Source organism: Pectinophora gossypiella, chromosome 5 (assembly GCF_024362695.1).
Source record: "Pectinophora gossypiella chromosome 5, ilPecGoss1.1, whole genome shotgun sequence".
Classification (NCBI taxonomy): Eukaryota; Metazoa; Arthropoda; class Insecta; order Lepidoptera; family Gelechiidae; genus Pectinophora; species Pectinophora gossypiella.
The window spans coordinates 5189341-5204205 of NC_065408.1; the positions used below are offsets into that span (position 1 = coordinate 5189341).

The 14865-nt window shown below is 47.1% G+C and overlaps 1 protein-coding gene across 2 annotated transcripts in view; it reads left to right on the plus strand.

The window, feature by feature from the left end:
• LOC126366590 (kelch-like ECH-associated protein 1B) overlaps window positions 1-14865 on the plus strand; it is a 54104-nt gene that overhangs the window by 18818 nt on the left and 20421 nt on the right. For both annotated transcript variants that reach the window (XM_050009751.1, XM_050009750.1), the window contains exon 4: window positions 14298-14462. In XM_050009751.1, coding sequence (XP_049865708.1) covers window positions 14298-14462 — 165 coding nt within the window. The remainder of the gene's footprint in view (window positions 1-14297; window positions 14463-14865) is intronic.

Genomic DNA, 14865 nt, shown 5'->3' on the forward strand with positions numbered 1-14865 from the left:
TGTATTATAGGCAATGGACCGGCATGATCACCTGTCACCATACTGTTTACATTTTAGGATTTCGTGTCAAAAGTGGCTGCTATTTATTTTGTGGCTACTTGTGACTCTCCATCGACCCCATTAAATATTGTGATCGTGAGTTTACGTCGTGGTCCAGTCCCGTTAAAAAGAGGCTTGTCCACTTATTCGGTTGCTCTACAAAAAGTTCGGTGAAGTGTGGCTACTTAGTTCATCATGCGATGAATGTACTAAGTCGTGAGATTATGTTATAAATAATCCCATTAAAAAAAATAAAAAGAGGCCTCCTCTGTGTGTTTACATAACCTTTCTCAACTTTGCACTGTTGCCGAGTTTTCGAGCGATGCGAACACAAACATGTTTTTTCCGTCATCAGAATTAAATATTCCATCTAAAAAAAAATGACCTGCTTCGAAAAATATCGCCGAGTAGATTACGCAAATCTAACACGAACATTCTCGACGGGTCATTGATAAGCTTGGATGCATGACTTTAGGTAGGACTAGATACAAAACATATAAATAGCCTCTATACGTCCCAATGCTAGGCACTAGGCCTCCCCTCAATCAACCGGAGGGGGACTAGATATACTAATAATTAATGCACTCTAAAAACAAAATGTCCATACACACACTAAAATTAAGCATAGCATAACCATGATGCTGCGAAATAATTTGAAGGCACCCTCAATGCTATAGCAGAAATTTCTTCCACGTAACTTTCGATAGGTTTGCTCCCATAGGACTTAAACATGGCTGGCGAGGAATGGGTGTCTACCCCACTACAGGCGTGATGCTATATTATATAAATTATTTACTTTTCTCCAACACTGACATGTTAATTTATTATGAAGGTTAAGATTTATTGTTACAGGTACAGGTTAGAAACAAGTTGGACTCTTAAAACTTTACCTTTAAGGTAGAAAATGTCAAAACACATATAAATCGAGGTTCATCATCATCAGCCCATTAACGTCCCACTGCTGGGGCACGGGCCTTCCCTATGGATGGATAGGGAGATCTGCCCTTAAACCATCACGCGGGCCCAGTGCGGATTGATGGTCATTAACGACTGCTAATGCAGCTGGGACCAACGGCTTAACGTGCGGAGTACGGAGGAGCTCGAGATGAAAACTTTTTTTTGTGGTCACCCATCCTAAGACCAGCCTTTGCGAAAGTTGCTTAACTTCAACAATCGCAAACCGAGCGCGTTTACCGCTGCGCCACCCGAATAGAGGTTATAATAATTATATTATAAGCTTCAGAAGTGGATTTAATTTAAAAAAAAAAAAACAAATCTTACAAAACAAAATTAATTTACTTATCAAGAATTTTATTACACAATAAGACACATAATTAAGAACAGAATAACACGTAACTAAATAAATATAAGAAAAATATAACGATACCACACAGGACTCGTCGAACACGATGCGTACTATCGGAGAGCCAAGAACGAAGTGAAACTTGTTTGTCAGAACGCTCGCCTTTTATAGCAATGGCTACCATACCCCTACCCCAATTACTTAAAATTGCTAATACGGCTTCTCCTGACTATGCATCGTCCTCGACTGCACTTTATAATTGATCTCTAATCATCCAACGTCGTTCCTTCGCTACTAATGGTCTCCTCAGCATCTGGTAAAGGTGTCACAGGCTTGGGTGCTTGCGATGTTTCAGCACCCGAATTTTCCACATCCTCGACATTATCTGAAACATAACCCAAATTTATCTATGTTTCGAAGTTTTATAAAGCATAAAGTTTGCGCCTCGTTCTTTCACTCTGTCATTTCCTCACAACAGTCATTCATCATCACACATATTCGCATACTTCACACAACAGTAATATGTAGACCTCCCTGAATCGTCTACTACTGGATCCATGGGCAGAGGCATCTCTGAATCGCTTACCCCAGTGAGACAAGAACATAGTTGTACGGGACTGTAAACCGCACGCTATGTTCTATGGGATGCTGGTTCTAAATAAAAACAACTATTTAAGATTCATTTCTGTACAGTTGTGTCTGTACCTAAGCTATGTTGTGTAAGGTCCTATTGCGACCTTCCTAAAAATGAACCTCGAGTTGCGAGGTGTGCGAATTGTGTGTGTTTTCGACGGACGTAAAGCCTTCTCACGCGCCCTCTTGTGGGCACGGGGGATCTTCCGGGCTCTTGGAGCCCCTGCAGATGTAGCAATCGCGGCTGGTTACGACCAGCCGGTGTTGGGTTGCCTCGCTGGCGCGGCTAGGTGCACCGTCATGGTGCTGGGTGGCCATTCTGCGGCTTAGATGCTGCGATGGCCTGTCTGCGGCTTGGAGGTAGGAACCTCACTGTACGAGCTCTCTAGGTAGGGCTCGTCCACGTCTCTCCGGGGGGCGCGCGTGAAGCGGCGCAAAGCCCTGAAGAAACTAGCGATGTGTGTGTTTTCGACGCCGTCTCGCCCTAGTCATATACGATTTTACGGTTCGCAACTAGTGGGCCTTGCGCGCATTAAGACGAGACGGCGCCGCGAATGAGGTGAGTGTAATTTATTGGAACAAAAATAATAATATCACATACAATCGTTATCACAATATTTTCTTAACTATACTTATTTAACTATCTATATCTTTATTTCAAAATCTAAGTTATTTACAATAATTTGTTAAACTATGAGATCGTTCTGGGCGTCGTCCGGCACATTCCTCCCGCCGTATGTTGACGGCGCTGGAGTCTACGTCGACATACTCCTTCTTCTGTTGTGCGGGCGGCGTCCCTCTACTCCTTCTTCAAGCTCCCATGTGCATGGAGGGTGGCATTTGCGAGCCTCTGCTCCGAATTTCTTGTGGTAGTAGCAGATTGTCGCGTCGGAAGTGAAGTAGTCCCGAGAATATGGAGAGCCTCGAAGTTGGCTCGCTCTCAGGTAGATGATCTCCCTCTCCAATTGTTCTATTTTCCGTTGGAGATCGCGTAGAAAATTCGTCGATTCTGTTTGCGTCGCGCGGGAGCGGACGCGAGGGCCGAGGTAGCGGCGCGGCGGCGGGGGGGCGGAGCAAATTCGGACGGCCTCTTCTGTTGTTTTGTCTATAGTTTTGCGAAGCTCCTTGTCGGCGCCTTGTAGATTCGTCCCATTGTCGGACCAAATTTCTGTAGGGCACCCACGGCGCGCGATCATGCGTCGTAGTGCCATAATCGCCGAATCTGTCGTTAGTGAGGCGGCGATTTCTAGGTGTACGGCGCGTGTTGTGAGGCACGTGAACAGTGCGACGTACCTCTTTTGTGTCCCTCTGCCCACTGTGACCGTGAGGGGGCCGAAGTAATCAAGCCCAGTGTATGTGAAAGGGCGTTGATGGTGCGCTAGTCGGGTCGGCGGGTGGTTACCCGTCGGTGGTCGCGGTGGTGTCGACCGTCGTATGCGGCAGGGCAGACATCTATGTATGAGCATGCGTGCGATTGGACGCAAGCGTAGGATCCAATAGTACTGGCGGCATTCGTTGATCGTAGCTTCGACGCTCGCGTGATGTAGGCGTCGATGTATGTACTCCACGTATAGTTTTGTTACGTGGTTGTCGCCGTCGATGACCGCCGGCGCTCGTGTCTGTGGTGTTATGTCCGTCGCCGCGTTTATACGTGATTTAAGTTGAATCACGCCGTTGACTAGTTCGACCGCGATAGGACGTAGTCGGCTCGAATGGGGTATGTTGCCCCCTTTCTGCAGAGTGTCTATTTCGCTCTTGAACGACTGTTGTTGACTGGCGCGCACTAGGAGGGCTTCGGCCTCCTTGCTATATCGGGCATCTAGTGGGATGAATTTTCTGTAGCTGTCGTCCCTCTGTTTTGTAGGCCGGGGCGTGGCGGTTCTATATTTTCGCCCCCATGTGCTGTCTGTTTCTCTGACTTTCGCCGTACGTTTGTAGTTGACTTTCTCGTCAGCGCTGCGGCGGCATAGAGCTATAAACTGAAGGACGCGAGCGGTGGCTCGCAGTAGGCGTTCCCATTTCGAAAATCTATTACTGTCCGGGAGCGCTGTTGTTAGTGTCGTTGTGGTGACACTTCTGTGTGTTGTATAGTGCAGTCTCTCTTCGCCGGTGTTTTCTATATGTGGTGGCTTCTCCGCAGGCCACGTAGTTGGGTCGTCACGTAAGAATTCCGGGCCTCTGAACCATCTGTGTTGTACATCGAAGTCACTTGGTACATCGCGGGTCGCGTCGTCGGCGACGTTGAGTTTAGTTGGAACCCAACGCCACTCGTTTAGCTTGCTGACCTCCTCTATTGCCGCGATTCGATGTGCGACATACGGTTTGTACGAGCGAGCGCCCGTTTTTAGCCAGGTGAGTACTGTGCGGCTATCGGACCAATACGTGACTGACGATGGTTTTCGATCGTGTTCTTCTATTACAGTCGCGGCCATACGACTGCCCATGACGGCCGCTTGTAGTTCGAGGCGTGGGATTGACGTGACTTTGAGCGGTGCGACTTTGGCCTTCCCCAAGACCAGTGATGTAGTCACGTGTCCCTCCGGCGACTGTATGCGCCAGTATAACGCGGCGGCGAAGGCTGTTTCACTAGCGTCGACGAAAACATGTAGTTGCATGTTACTAGCGTCGCTGTAATGTAAGTGACATCTGGGTATCGCGACGTGGGTTAGCTTCTTGAGATGTTCTATCCACTCCGTCCATTGTGCGGCGAGGTCAGTGTCGATCGGCTGGTCCCATTCGATGTTTCTTCTCCATACTTCTTGAAGGAGTTGTTTCGCCTTAGATGTGACAGGCGAAGCGAGACCGAGAGGGTCGAACAATGACATGACTATTTTGAGCGCCTCACGCTTGGTGGGTTGTTTTCTGTTTAGCACGTCTTGTGGCAGACGTGCTAGGTCGAGGTTGAAGGCTAACTCGTCGCTGTACGGCTTCCAGATGAGACCTAGTATCCGTTCGGTCTTCGTGTTTTCGTCGAGTGAGACTGACTGAGTTGTCGTCGATGGCTCCGAGAGTGCTGTGAGAACCTCCTGCGAGTTTGAGGTCCATTGTCGTAGCTCGTAGTGTGCTTCGCTGTGTATCTCGCGTACTCTGTTCGACGTAGCTACGGCCTGTTCTATTGTCTCGAAGCTCTGTAGATAGTCATCGACGTAGTGATTGCGGACTATTGCGTCGTACGCGTCCGGGTCTGTGACTTTGTACCGCTCGGCGTTGCTATTCTTTATGTAGATTGCTGTCGCAGGTGATGACTTTGCTCCGAAGATGAGTGATGTCATGCGATACTCTCGGGGAGTCGTGTCGCCTCTATTGTCGCCTCGCCAGAGGTAGCGGAGGGCGTCCCGATCTTGTTCACGTATCTTGACTTGCATGAACATTTCCTTGATGTCGGCGGACACGGCGTACTTGTGCTGGCGGAGGCGCATGAGTACCCCCGGTAGAGACTGTAGTAAGTCGGGACCGGTGAGCAGGTAGTCGTTGAGTGATACACCTTGCGTTTTAGCTGCGGCATCGTGTACGACGCGTACTTTTCCCGGTTTCATTGCGTTGAGAACGGGGAAATGAGGTAAGTACCAAGTTCTATTGGCTGTTTTGGTACTCGGAGCGGGCTCGGCATAGCCCTTTTCTATAAGCGCTTCCATCTGTTCGTTGTATTTCTGTTTAAGTAGTGGATCTTTATCTATCTTTTTTTCTGTAGACAGTAGGCGGTTGTACGCGTTATTGTAGTTGTCGGGTATAGACGCGTTGTCTGTGTGCCACAGTAGCGACGTTATGTAACGACCGTCGTCGCTACGTGTAGTGCGTTCGGCGAGTATGTTGAGCGCACGCTGTTCGGGGTCGCTTTGTGGCCTTTTCTGTTCTATAGCGAGAGACTCGATGGCGAAGTACTGACGAAGTTGTTCGTCCATACTATCTTCGGGTGTGGGTGCGGTAATGTAGTTGATTCGATGTCCTATAGTGCGCGTGTGTGCGCCGTGTAGCACCCAGCCGAGAGGGGTGAGGGAGGCGACCGGTTGATGCCGCGCCCCTCTTCTTGTTTCGGTGGCGAGGAGTAGCTCCCAGTTGTCCTGTCCTATTAGTATCTTCGGTGTCGCCTCGTAGACTAGTTGTAGAGCGATGTCGGACAAGTGGTGGCACTCGGTGAGGTCGTCGTTTTCGATGCGTTGCGGTGAGAGCTGTAGGTTTTCTATCGTCCGGGCATGCGTGTCGAAGGTGTTAGTCGCCCCGTGTAGCGTGAGTGTTACACGCTGTGATTTCCTGACTCCTATGTCGGTTGAGAGGGCTTCTATGCGTAGCGGGTCGCTCGGTCCCTTTATGCCGACTTGGTTGGTGATGTCGGCGTCGACTAGGGTGACTGTGGACCCGTCGTCGAGTAAGGCGAAGGTGTCGACATCGCCTTGTGGACCGGAGACTTTGACAGGGAGGATTTTTAAGAAGGTGTGAGTTCTTCTCGTCGTCCATGCCGTGCTGACTGTTTCTGTTTTCTCTTCGGGGACCTCTCTTTTCAGGAAATGTAGCATAGGGTGATGAGTGCGGTTGCACTGGTTGGTGTTGCATGTTCGGGCTTTGCACTCATGTTTGAGAGTGCGTCGAGTGAGGCATCGAAAACATAGTGACTTGTTTTTTGCCATTTCCCATCGTTTGTCTGTGTTCGCGTCGGTGAATTGTTGACATTTTACCGCCGTGTGTCCCGTCTTGTCGCATACGGGGCACGCTGTCTTATCCTTTTCCGTCGTGGAGTAAGTACGCTGTTGTGTCTGTTTTCGAATTTGGACGGCGCCGGGTGCTGTCCGCTGTGTTTGTGATGAAGCTGTGTCGCGCTCTGGTTGCGCGTACGGTCCACAGCGTTCAGCCTCGCGTTCGAGGAACCTTGCGAGTTTCAGTAGGTCGGCGTCGTCTTCTGATTGCTCAGCCGCGAAGTCGTACCATCTATAGCGTATTGTCGGTGTCAGTTTGTCTATAGTGAGCTTAGTTATCTCGGGGTTATACAGGTACTGTTGTTTTCGGAGGGCGCGTAGTGTGGCCACAATGTTGTTTACCCTCGTCGCAAATACGCATACTTCTTTGGCTGAGTCGCTGAGGCGCGGTAGAGCTCGGAGGCGGTCGAGCTCGGTGTGAGCTATAGCGTCGGGGCGGCCGAATCGAAGCTGTAGTGTCTTCATTACGTCGGTGGGGTTCGCGTTGTACATGAGAAGACTTTCAACCGTTTCTTTCGCCATTCCCTTCAGGCTCTTCCGCAGGCGTACTAAGTTCTCCTGGTCGGAGTAGGATGGAGCTGTCGCTGTGTAGGCTGCGTAGAAAGACAGCCATTCTGTGTGAGATCCACTGTATGTTGGAAGCTCGAAGGTGCTGCGCGGTGTGGGACACGCTGATCGCGCAGCTAACGTGATCGCTTGTGCTAACTGTGTAATTTCTATCGATGGTTGTTTGGCGATCACATGTTCTCCCGCCGTGACGGGAGTTGAGATGCATCCACCTTGTGTAGTGGGTGCCGCTATGCTGTGTTTTGCCCCCTTGTTTATAGGTGTCGCGTGACTGTGTTGAGTTTGCGACGGTTTTTCTTCTACTGTGGTTCTGTATTCACCCGTTATAGTTAAGGGTGCTATGTTGGTGGGCAGCGGGGGGGCCAGCGTTGAGTGCTGGTCCACCCACGTCTTTGTGCGTGTGCGTACGTCGCTCACACTTGCTATCTCTATGTCTGTGTCGTCGTCGGATTCTTCGGCTAACGTAGCGATGCGTGCTGCTGCCAGTTCGACTTCTTTTTTCAGGAGTTCCTCTTTTGCTTTAAGTAAGGCTAGGCGTCGTTTCTTTGAAGCTGTAGAGTGTGGCGCTGATGGGGCTCTGACCACCGATCCAGGTCGTAACGTCTCGTTTTGTACGCTATCTTCTGTGTTGGATTCCCCCGTAGTCCTATCTGTATCGTCTGTTGTGCCCGTCGTCGTCGTTGTGGTGCCCGAGCTGGTCCCAGTGGTAGTAGATGTTTCGGTACTACCACCACCAGGCTGTTCTGTAACCAGCGGGGCTGCTGTATCTATTCTATCTGTGACGGCGGCGGCCGCGACTGCGGGAGTTGCTGTGTTGGTGACCGGTGGGTCTTCTGTTGATGGCCGTTCCATCTCTGTCGACTTCATACTCCTGGTTTTCATACTGTGTCGTGTCTGGCTGTTGTCCAGACACTCCTGTATCCCGGCTGTTACCCGGGATTTAACTATACCCGGCTGTTATCCGAGTTGTACTATAGGTTTTCCGACTGTTGTTCGGAACTATGTTTTCGATATCCGACTGTTATTCGGAATCTTCTATGTTCTATCCGGCTGTAATCCGGCTCGAAGGACCAATGTACGGGACTGTAAACCGCACGCTATGTTCTATGGGATGCTGGTTCTAAATAAAAACAACTATTTAAGATTCATTTCTGTACAGTTGTGTCTGTACCTAAGCTATGTTGTGTAAGGTCCTATTGCGACCTTCCTAAAAATGAACCTCGAGTTGCGAGGTGTGCGAATTGTGTGTGTTTTCGACGCCGTCTCGCCCTAGTCATATACGATTTTACGGTTCGCAACTAGTGGGCCTTGCGCGCATTAAGACGAGACGGCGCCGCGAATGAGGTGAGTGTAATTTATTGGAACAAAAATAATAATATCACATACAATCGTTATCACAATATTTTCTTAACTATACTTATTTAACTATCTATATCTTTATTTCAAAATCTAAGTTATTTACAATAATTTGTTAAACTATGAGATCGTTCTGGGCGTCGTCCGGCACAATAGTCTTGAGCTCATCACACTGTTTAGACAGAGGCCTCCTCTGAATCGCATGTCTAAAGACAGTAAGTTCTAAATAACGTCATTTATGTGCACATACTCATCAGATCAGGTGTTTTAGATCAATTGCATATTGAGCCTTCACGAGTAGAGGACAGAGGCCTCCCTGAATCGCATGTCCTTACTGGTGATGTTATAGCTCCTTCCTTCCACGCATTAGCTTATCTTTGCTCTTGCAAGACGGTATCGTAATTCATTTTGTCATTAAAGTGTTAGCTATGGTCAGTCAGTCAGTCTAAGCGGTCTTAGTACCTCTTTGTAGGGGAAAGGGTGAAGTCACAGAGAGGAAGATTGGCCTTTAAAATTTTATGGAAAAGGGGCAAGTAACCTAAGGTGGGGTATGACAAACGGAATCACAACTTATAGTCTCGCATTAACAAAGTAAGGTAAAATGCTTACTTTCAAAGAAAGCGGCGCACGACTCAGGGCACCACTCTCCGCGCCACAGTACCAGGAACTCGGCTGCTGCTTGTGTAGTTTTTCCGTAGGAGCCACTCAGCAGCTTCAGCTCGTATCGTCCTCCAGGTAGCACCTTGATGATCTTGTAAGGACCCCTCATGCCAGGGTCTAGCTTTCCCGTCGATTGTGAATATTTGATGGCAAAAACAAGATCCCCAACTTGGAACACACGAGCTGGGCGGCGTCTCTCGTTTAGTCGTCTATCTTGCTGCTCACGATTTCGCTCCAACAGTTCGCTGGCCCTCGATCGGCACAACTCACGCCATGCTGCTCGATTAGGCGGGGAGTTGTCTAGTGCCAAGTCGCGGACTAGGTTACGTATGACAGGGGTGGCACCGTTAATACCTATAAGCAAATTCATGGGAGAAGATTGCGTAGTCTTATGTTTTGTTATGTTCAAGACCAACTGCAACCTCCACAATGTATCAGACCACGACATATCCTTATGATTGGCTTCGATGCGAATCATGTTGAGAGCAGTTCTGATGTAGCGCTCCACTTGACCGTTGGATTGGTGCATCTCTGGAGTTATTAGGTGAATATCGCAACCCTGGTCGTTAATCCACTTCGTGAAACGACTGGCCTCAAACATCCGCCCACGATCAGCCACTATTAACTTTGGGACACCAAATAGTGATACGGCATTAGAGAGCGCCGAAATGAGTTCATCGGTGTCTTGACGTTTCAGAGGATAAAGTAAACAATATTTGCTAAAAGCATCGACCACTAGTAAGACAAACTTATAGTCGTTGGACATTGGTAATGGTCCTAAAGCGTCAACATGAATTGTCTCAAATGGGAGGTCAGGCTTTTGCCAAGATGTAATTGGTTGGTGGGGTGCTCTCGGAACACGCTTCATGGAAATACAGACCAAGCAGTGACCTATATACTTGGCCACGAATTGGCGAAGTCCAGGGAACCAAAAGTGCCTCAGGATCAAGTCTACGGTTTTGTCTGCGCCGACGTGTTCATGCTCATCATGGAAGATTCGCAAAAGACTTAATCGGTAGCCCTTGGGGATATAACAAAGTAGCCTAGAATCTTCACCCACCGAGGAACATCGGTAGTACAGGGTATCGTTTTGGTAAACATACCTTGTTGAATCTAAACGACCCTCCTGTAATTGTTGAATGAGTGCTTCAGTTTCCTCGTCGGCAGCCTGCGCTATTTGAGCCCAGTTTCGTGGTCGGGTTAAAGCATTAATAGCATTCACTGTTACCGGGTTGCGACTCAAGTAGTCTGCATGAGTCATCATTGTGCCCTTCCTGTATTCGATTTCGAATGAAAAGTCCTGAAGATAGACCCACCAGCGAGCCACGCGGGGGAGTAGGTCCTTCTTCCTTTCGGTGGCCTTCAACGCATTGCAGTCTGTGACAAGTTTGAACTTAATACCAATTAGGTAATGACGGAAGTGCTGCAATGCCTTGACGACCGCCAAGGTTTCCAGCTCATAAGAGTGGTACCTACTCTCCGCACCTTGTGTACTTTTACTGAAGTAAGCTACAACTCGCTTCTTACCATTCTTATGGGTCTGTAATAGAACGGCTCCGTATCCGATGCTACTCGCATCCGTATGGACTTCTGTAAATAATTCAGGGTCAAATATTGATAATATGGGTTCGCTAGTCAGGCAACGAATTATTTCCTGCCGAACTCTTTCCTGCTCCGGACCCCATACGAAAGGCACATCCTTTTTTAGCAGTCGCGATATACCTGCTGTTCTCGTGGAGTAACCCTGTATGTAACGCCTGAAATATCCGGCCAGCCCTAAAAATTGCCTAACCTGTTTGGTATTTGTAGGCGGTGGGGCGTTGACTAAGGCTTCTACCTTACGGGGACTCGGCTTGACCTGACCCATAGTTATGACCCTTCCTAAATATTCCACCTCTGTGGTTAGAAAAGAACATTTACGTAGGTTAATAGAAAAACCTGCATCCGTTAGTGTCTTAAGGACACGCCGCAACAAATCGATACCCTCGTTAATACTATTGCTCAAAAGAAGTACATCATCTATATAAACGAGTACCGTTCCAGCGTCAATGAAAGAACGTAGTGTTTCATTGATTATGCGCTGGTAAACTATCGGTGAGTTGGTCAATCCGAAGGGCATCCTGACAAATTCATAATGTCCCTCCGGAGTGACGAAACCCGTCCTATGAATCGACTCCTCATCTAACGGGATTTGGTGGAACCCTGTTGCCATGTCGAGACTGGTGAAATATTTAAATTTTCCCAAACGATCTATGTGATCGTCTATTAATGGCAACGGGTACCTATCCCGTATGGTGAGTCGATTCAAGGCGCGATAGTCCACGCACATTCTGTCTGAACCGTCCTTTTTCTTAACCAATATTATTGGGCTCGAATATTGGGACGTGGACTCCCTGATAATACCTTTCTCTTTGAGATCCCTAATTATCTCACGGACTTTCATTTTTTCCTGATGGGAGAGCTTATAGGGTCGATATGCAACTGGGGTAGCGTCGGTAAGATTAATGTGCATCTTCCCTGTCCTAACTGTGGTGGTCGCGGTGCCTACGATTAAGTAATCGGAATATTCGTCGAGTACCGCTGTCAACGTCTTATATTCTTCACCTTGAAGAGGTGTATTGATGGTCGGTTTTTCACTCGTGATCGAGTTTAAATGTTTAGTGACCTTAGGTGATCGCGTGAGATATTGTCGATCTTTAGTTCTAACATACGTTACACCATCACGGTTTAAAATATCGGTACCGATAATGATAGGCGCAGTCATATATTCTGAAGGTACTACGACAAAGTCAGCCTCTATGGAAATCTCCTTAAATTCAACTGTAAGCGTCACATATTTGTTGGCTACTATATCTTGACCACCAATACCTCTAATGGTGCAATCCGTATTATTCAAGGTGTAAGAAAAGTGTTTTAAAATGTCGGAAGATATGAGTGAAACATTAAGTGCCCCGCTGTCGATTAGCACGTCCACAGGAACACCTTGTATGACTGCTGTAGTAATGTCATTATCGATATGAATATGTGACAGTTCAGTACATAAGTTAACATTACGTTTATTACGCTGTCCTGATCTGTCTTTAGCGAAGCAAGTCTGTTCAGTGTGACCCGGCTTCTTGCAAAATGTGCAACTTACGGTGTCAGTAGAAGGTGTGCTTGTGGATGGACCAGCGTCTCCATTAGATTGCCCCTTCAGCCTTTTAGGACATTGAAAGGATTTATGCCCAAACTGGCCACACGCATAACAGGCTTTGTTGGTTTGACCCGGATGAGGGCGTTTTTTGTTAATAGCAGCCATGCGCGTGTCCTGCTTAGGTCGACTAGGCTTAACGTATATAGAAAGAAACGACACCAAATTATCATTTGTTAGATTCGCGTTAGACGCTGCCGCCCTAATATGTGGGTCCGTAATACCGCGAATGACAATCATTGTCATTAGCTCCTAACTCAGCCCCTTGACTATTCTTAAACGTAACAAAGTTCGTCTAGCGTACTCTGCGTACGTCGCATATCTGTCAGAGTTAGTGCTCATTATTTCGAACAATATATTTGCATAGTCAAGCCTGCGTGGACATAAAGGTTTAAATTCCGTTACGAAACTGCGCCAAGACCTATCATTCGATACCCAGTTATGTAACCAAGTTCGCGCGTCACCTTTAAGGCAGTTTGCCACCCGAGATAAGCATTCATGGTCATCCCAACCGTTTAAAAACTTGGCTCGTTCAACCTCCTTACACCAGTCGTCTAAATTGTGAATAGATGGATCAAAACTCGATACAAAATAATTATGCGTCTGAGAAGACTTTAAAGATTTTATAGCCTCGATTAAGTCATGTGCAGGTGTGTTGACAGATGTCAAATCTTCGCTCGGTTGGCAGTTGTGCGAAACAGGTATCGAATTGATCGCGTTACTGGTGGGTAATTCTACCGAAAATGTGTTGTTTACGTCGCGCTCTGCACTATGTATCACACTATGCTCTGCAGTGACATTCGGAGGTGTAGTTGCTCGCGCAGGAGTACTCGCGAGTAAAACACTGGTGCTACTATCGATAGGCCGCGATGCCAAACGCCTGGGAATGTTTTGAATCATTTGGGAGTGCACATTATTGGTCGCGGAGGTGGAGTGAATAGCGGTGTTTTTGTTTTCTAATGTACTAACACGTGACAGGATCTCGTTAAGAGTTGACGATAGTAACCTGAAATCCGATGGTTCGTCCGGCGTACGCGATCGGTTTCGCGCCCTACCATTAGCTCGCCTGCGAGCTACGCTTCGCGAGCGATCGCGGGACCTACGGCCAGGTGTTAGTGGGGTACGTGTTCGCGAGCGATGGCGCGACCTACTATATTCATCGTGCCGACGGGTCCTGCTTCGCGAGCCTCGTTCACGACCAGACATATTTAGAAACAATGAGCAGTTCACACAAGCAAGTAAATAAGTTAACCTCAAAATTAAAAACTGTTACTCTGTTCCAAAATAAAGAAAAACAAAATAGATAGGCGTTATATCCACCCTGTGAGCGTGTATTTTGTGTGTTCTAATCCCACTTCTGATATAAGCTTCAGAAGTGGATTTAATTTAAAAAAAAAAAACAAATCTTACAAAACAAAATTAATTTACTTATCAAGAATTTTATTACACAATAAGACACATAATTAAGAACAGAATAACACGTAACTAAATAAATATAAGAAAAATATAACGATACCACACAGGACTCGTCGAACACGATGCGTACTATCGGAGAGCCAAGAACGAAGTGAAACTTGTTTGTCAGAACGCTCGCCTTTTATAGCAATGGCTACCATACCCCTACCCCAATTACTTAAAATTGCTAATAATATTATTATTTTATGTAATATTTATATAAAATGCTATGTTAACCTTTCGGTATAAAAATATATATTTTTAAATCATTACTACTCTTGTCACATTGGCTGCACGTTGTCTTATGATAACTTCTGCCTTAGGGATCACGGACGTAAGTTTATGTATGTACATAACATGTTGAACTGGTACTAATAACAATATACCCGTCTCTTTCCTGCAGGCGATGTTCACGAGCGGCCTGAAAGAGAGCGAGATGTCGCGGGTGCGGTTGCAGGGGGTGTGTCCGTCGGCCATGGCGTGGCTGGTGTACTTCATGTACACTGGCAAGGTCAGGATCACAGAGGTCACGGTCTGTCAGCTGCTGCCCGCCGCTACTATGTTCCAGGTGAGAGTCATAGTCCACACCAAAAATAAAATAAAATAAACCTTTATTGCTGTTACTTATGTTACTTACATTGTAAATCTAATTGCCAATACTTTATATAAATAAACTAAATCTGTTATTTAATCAACTGCATCGGCAAACGGTTGATGATTTGCGACAGCTTGTCTTTCGAAAAAGGCCTCCTCTAAAGATTTCCATCTGATTCTATCCCTTGCTATTCGGGTCTTACGAAGACGATAGTCCACACTACCACAGAATAAATCTTCTCTCGTGTGGGTTGTGAGGTGGATTACCAACCTCATTGACCGTGGTCAGGGTTACTATTGAGCCGCCAAAGGCCCCTGACATGACACATCAGTAAGTAGTAACCGGGGCAAAATTGGTATCAATTATAAAATAATTC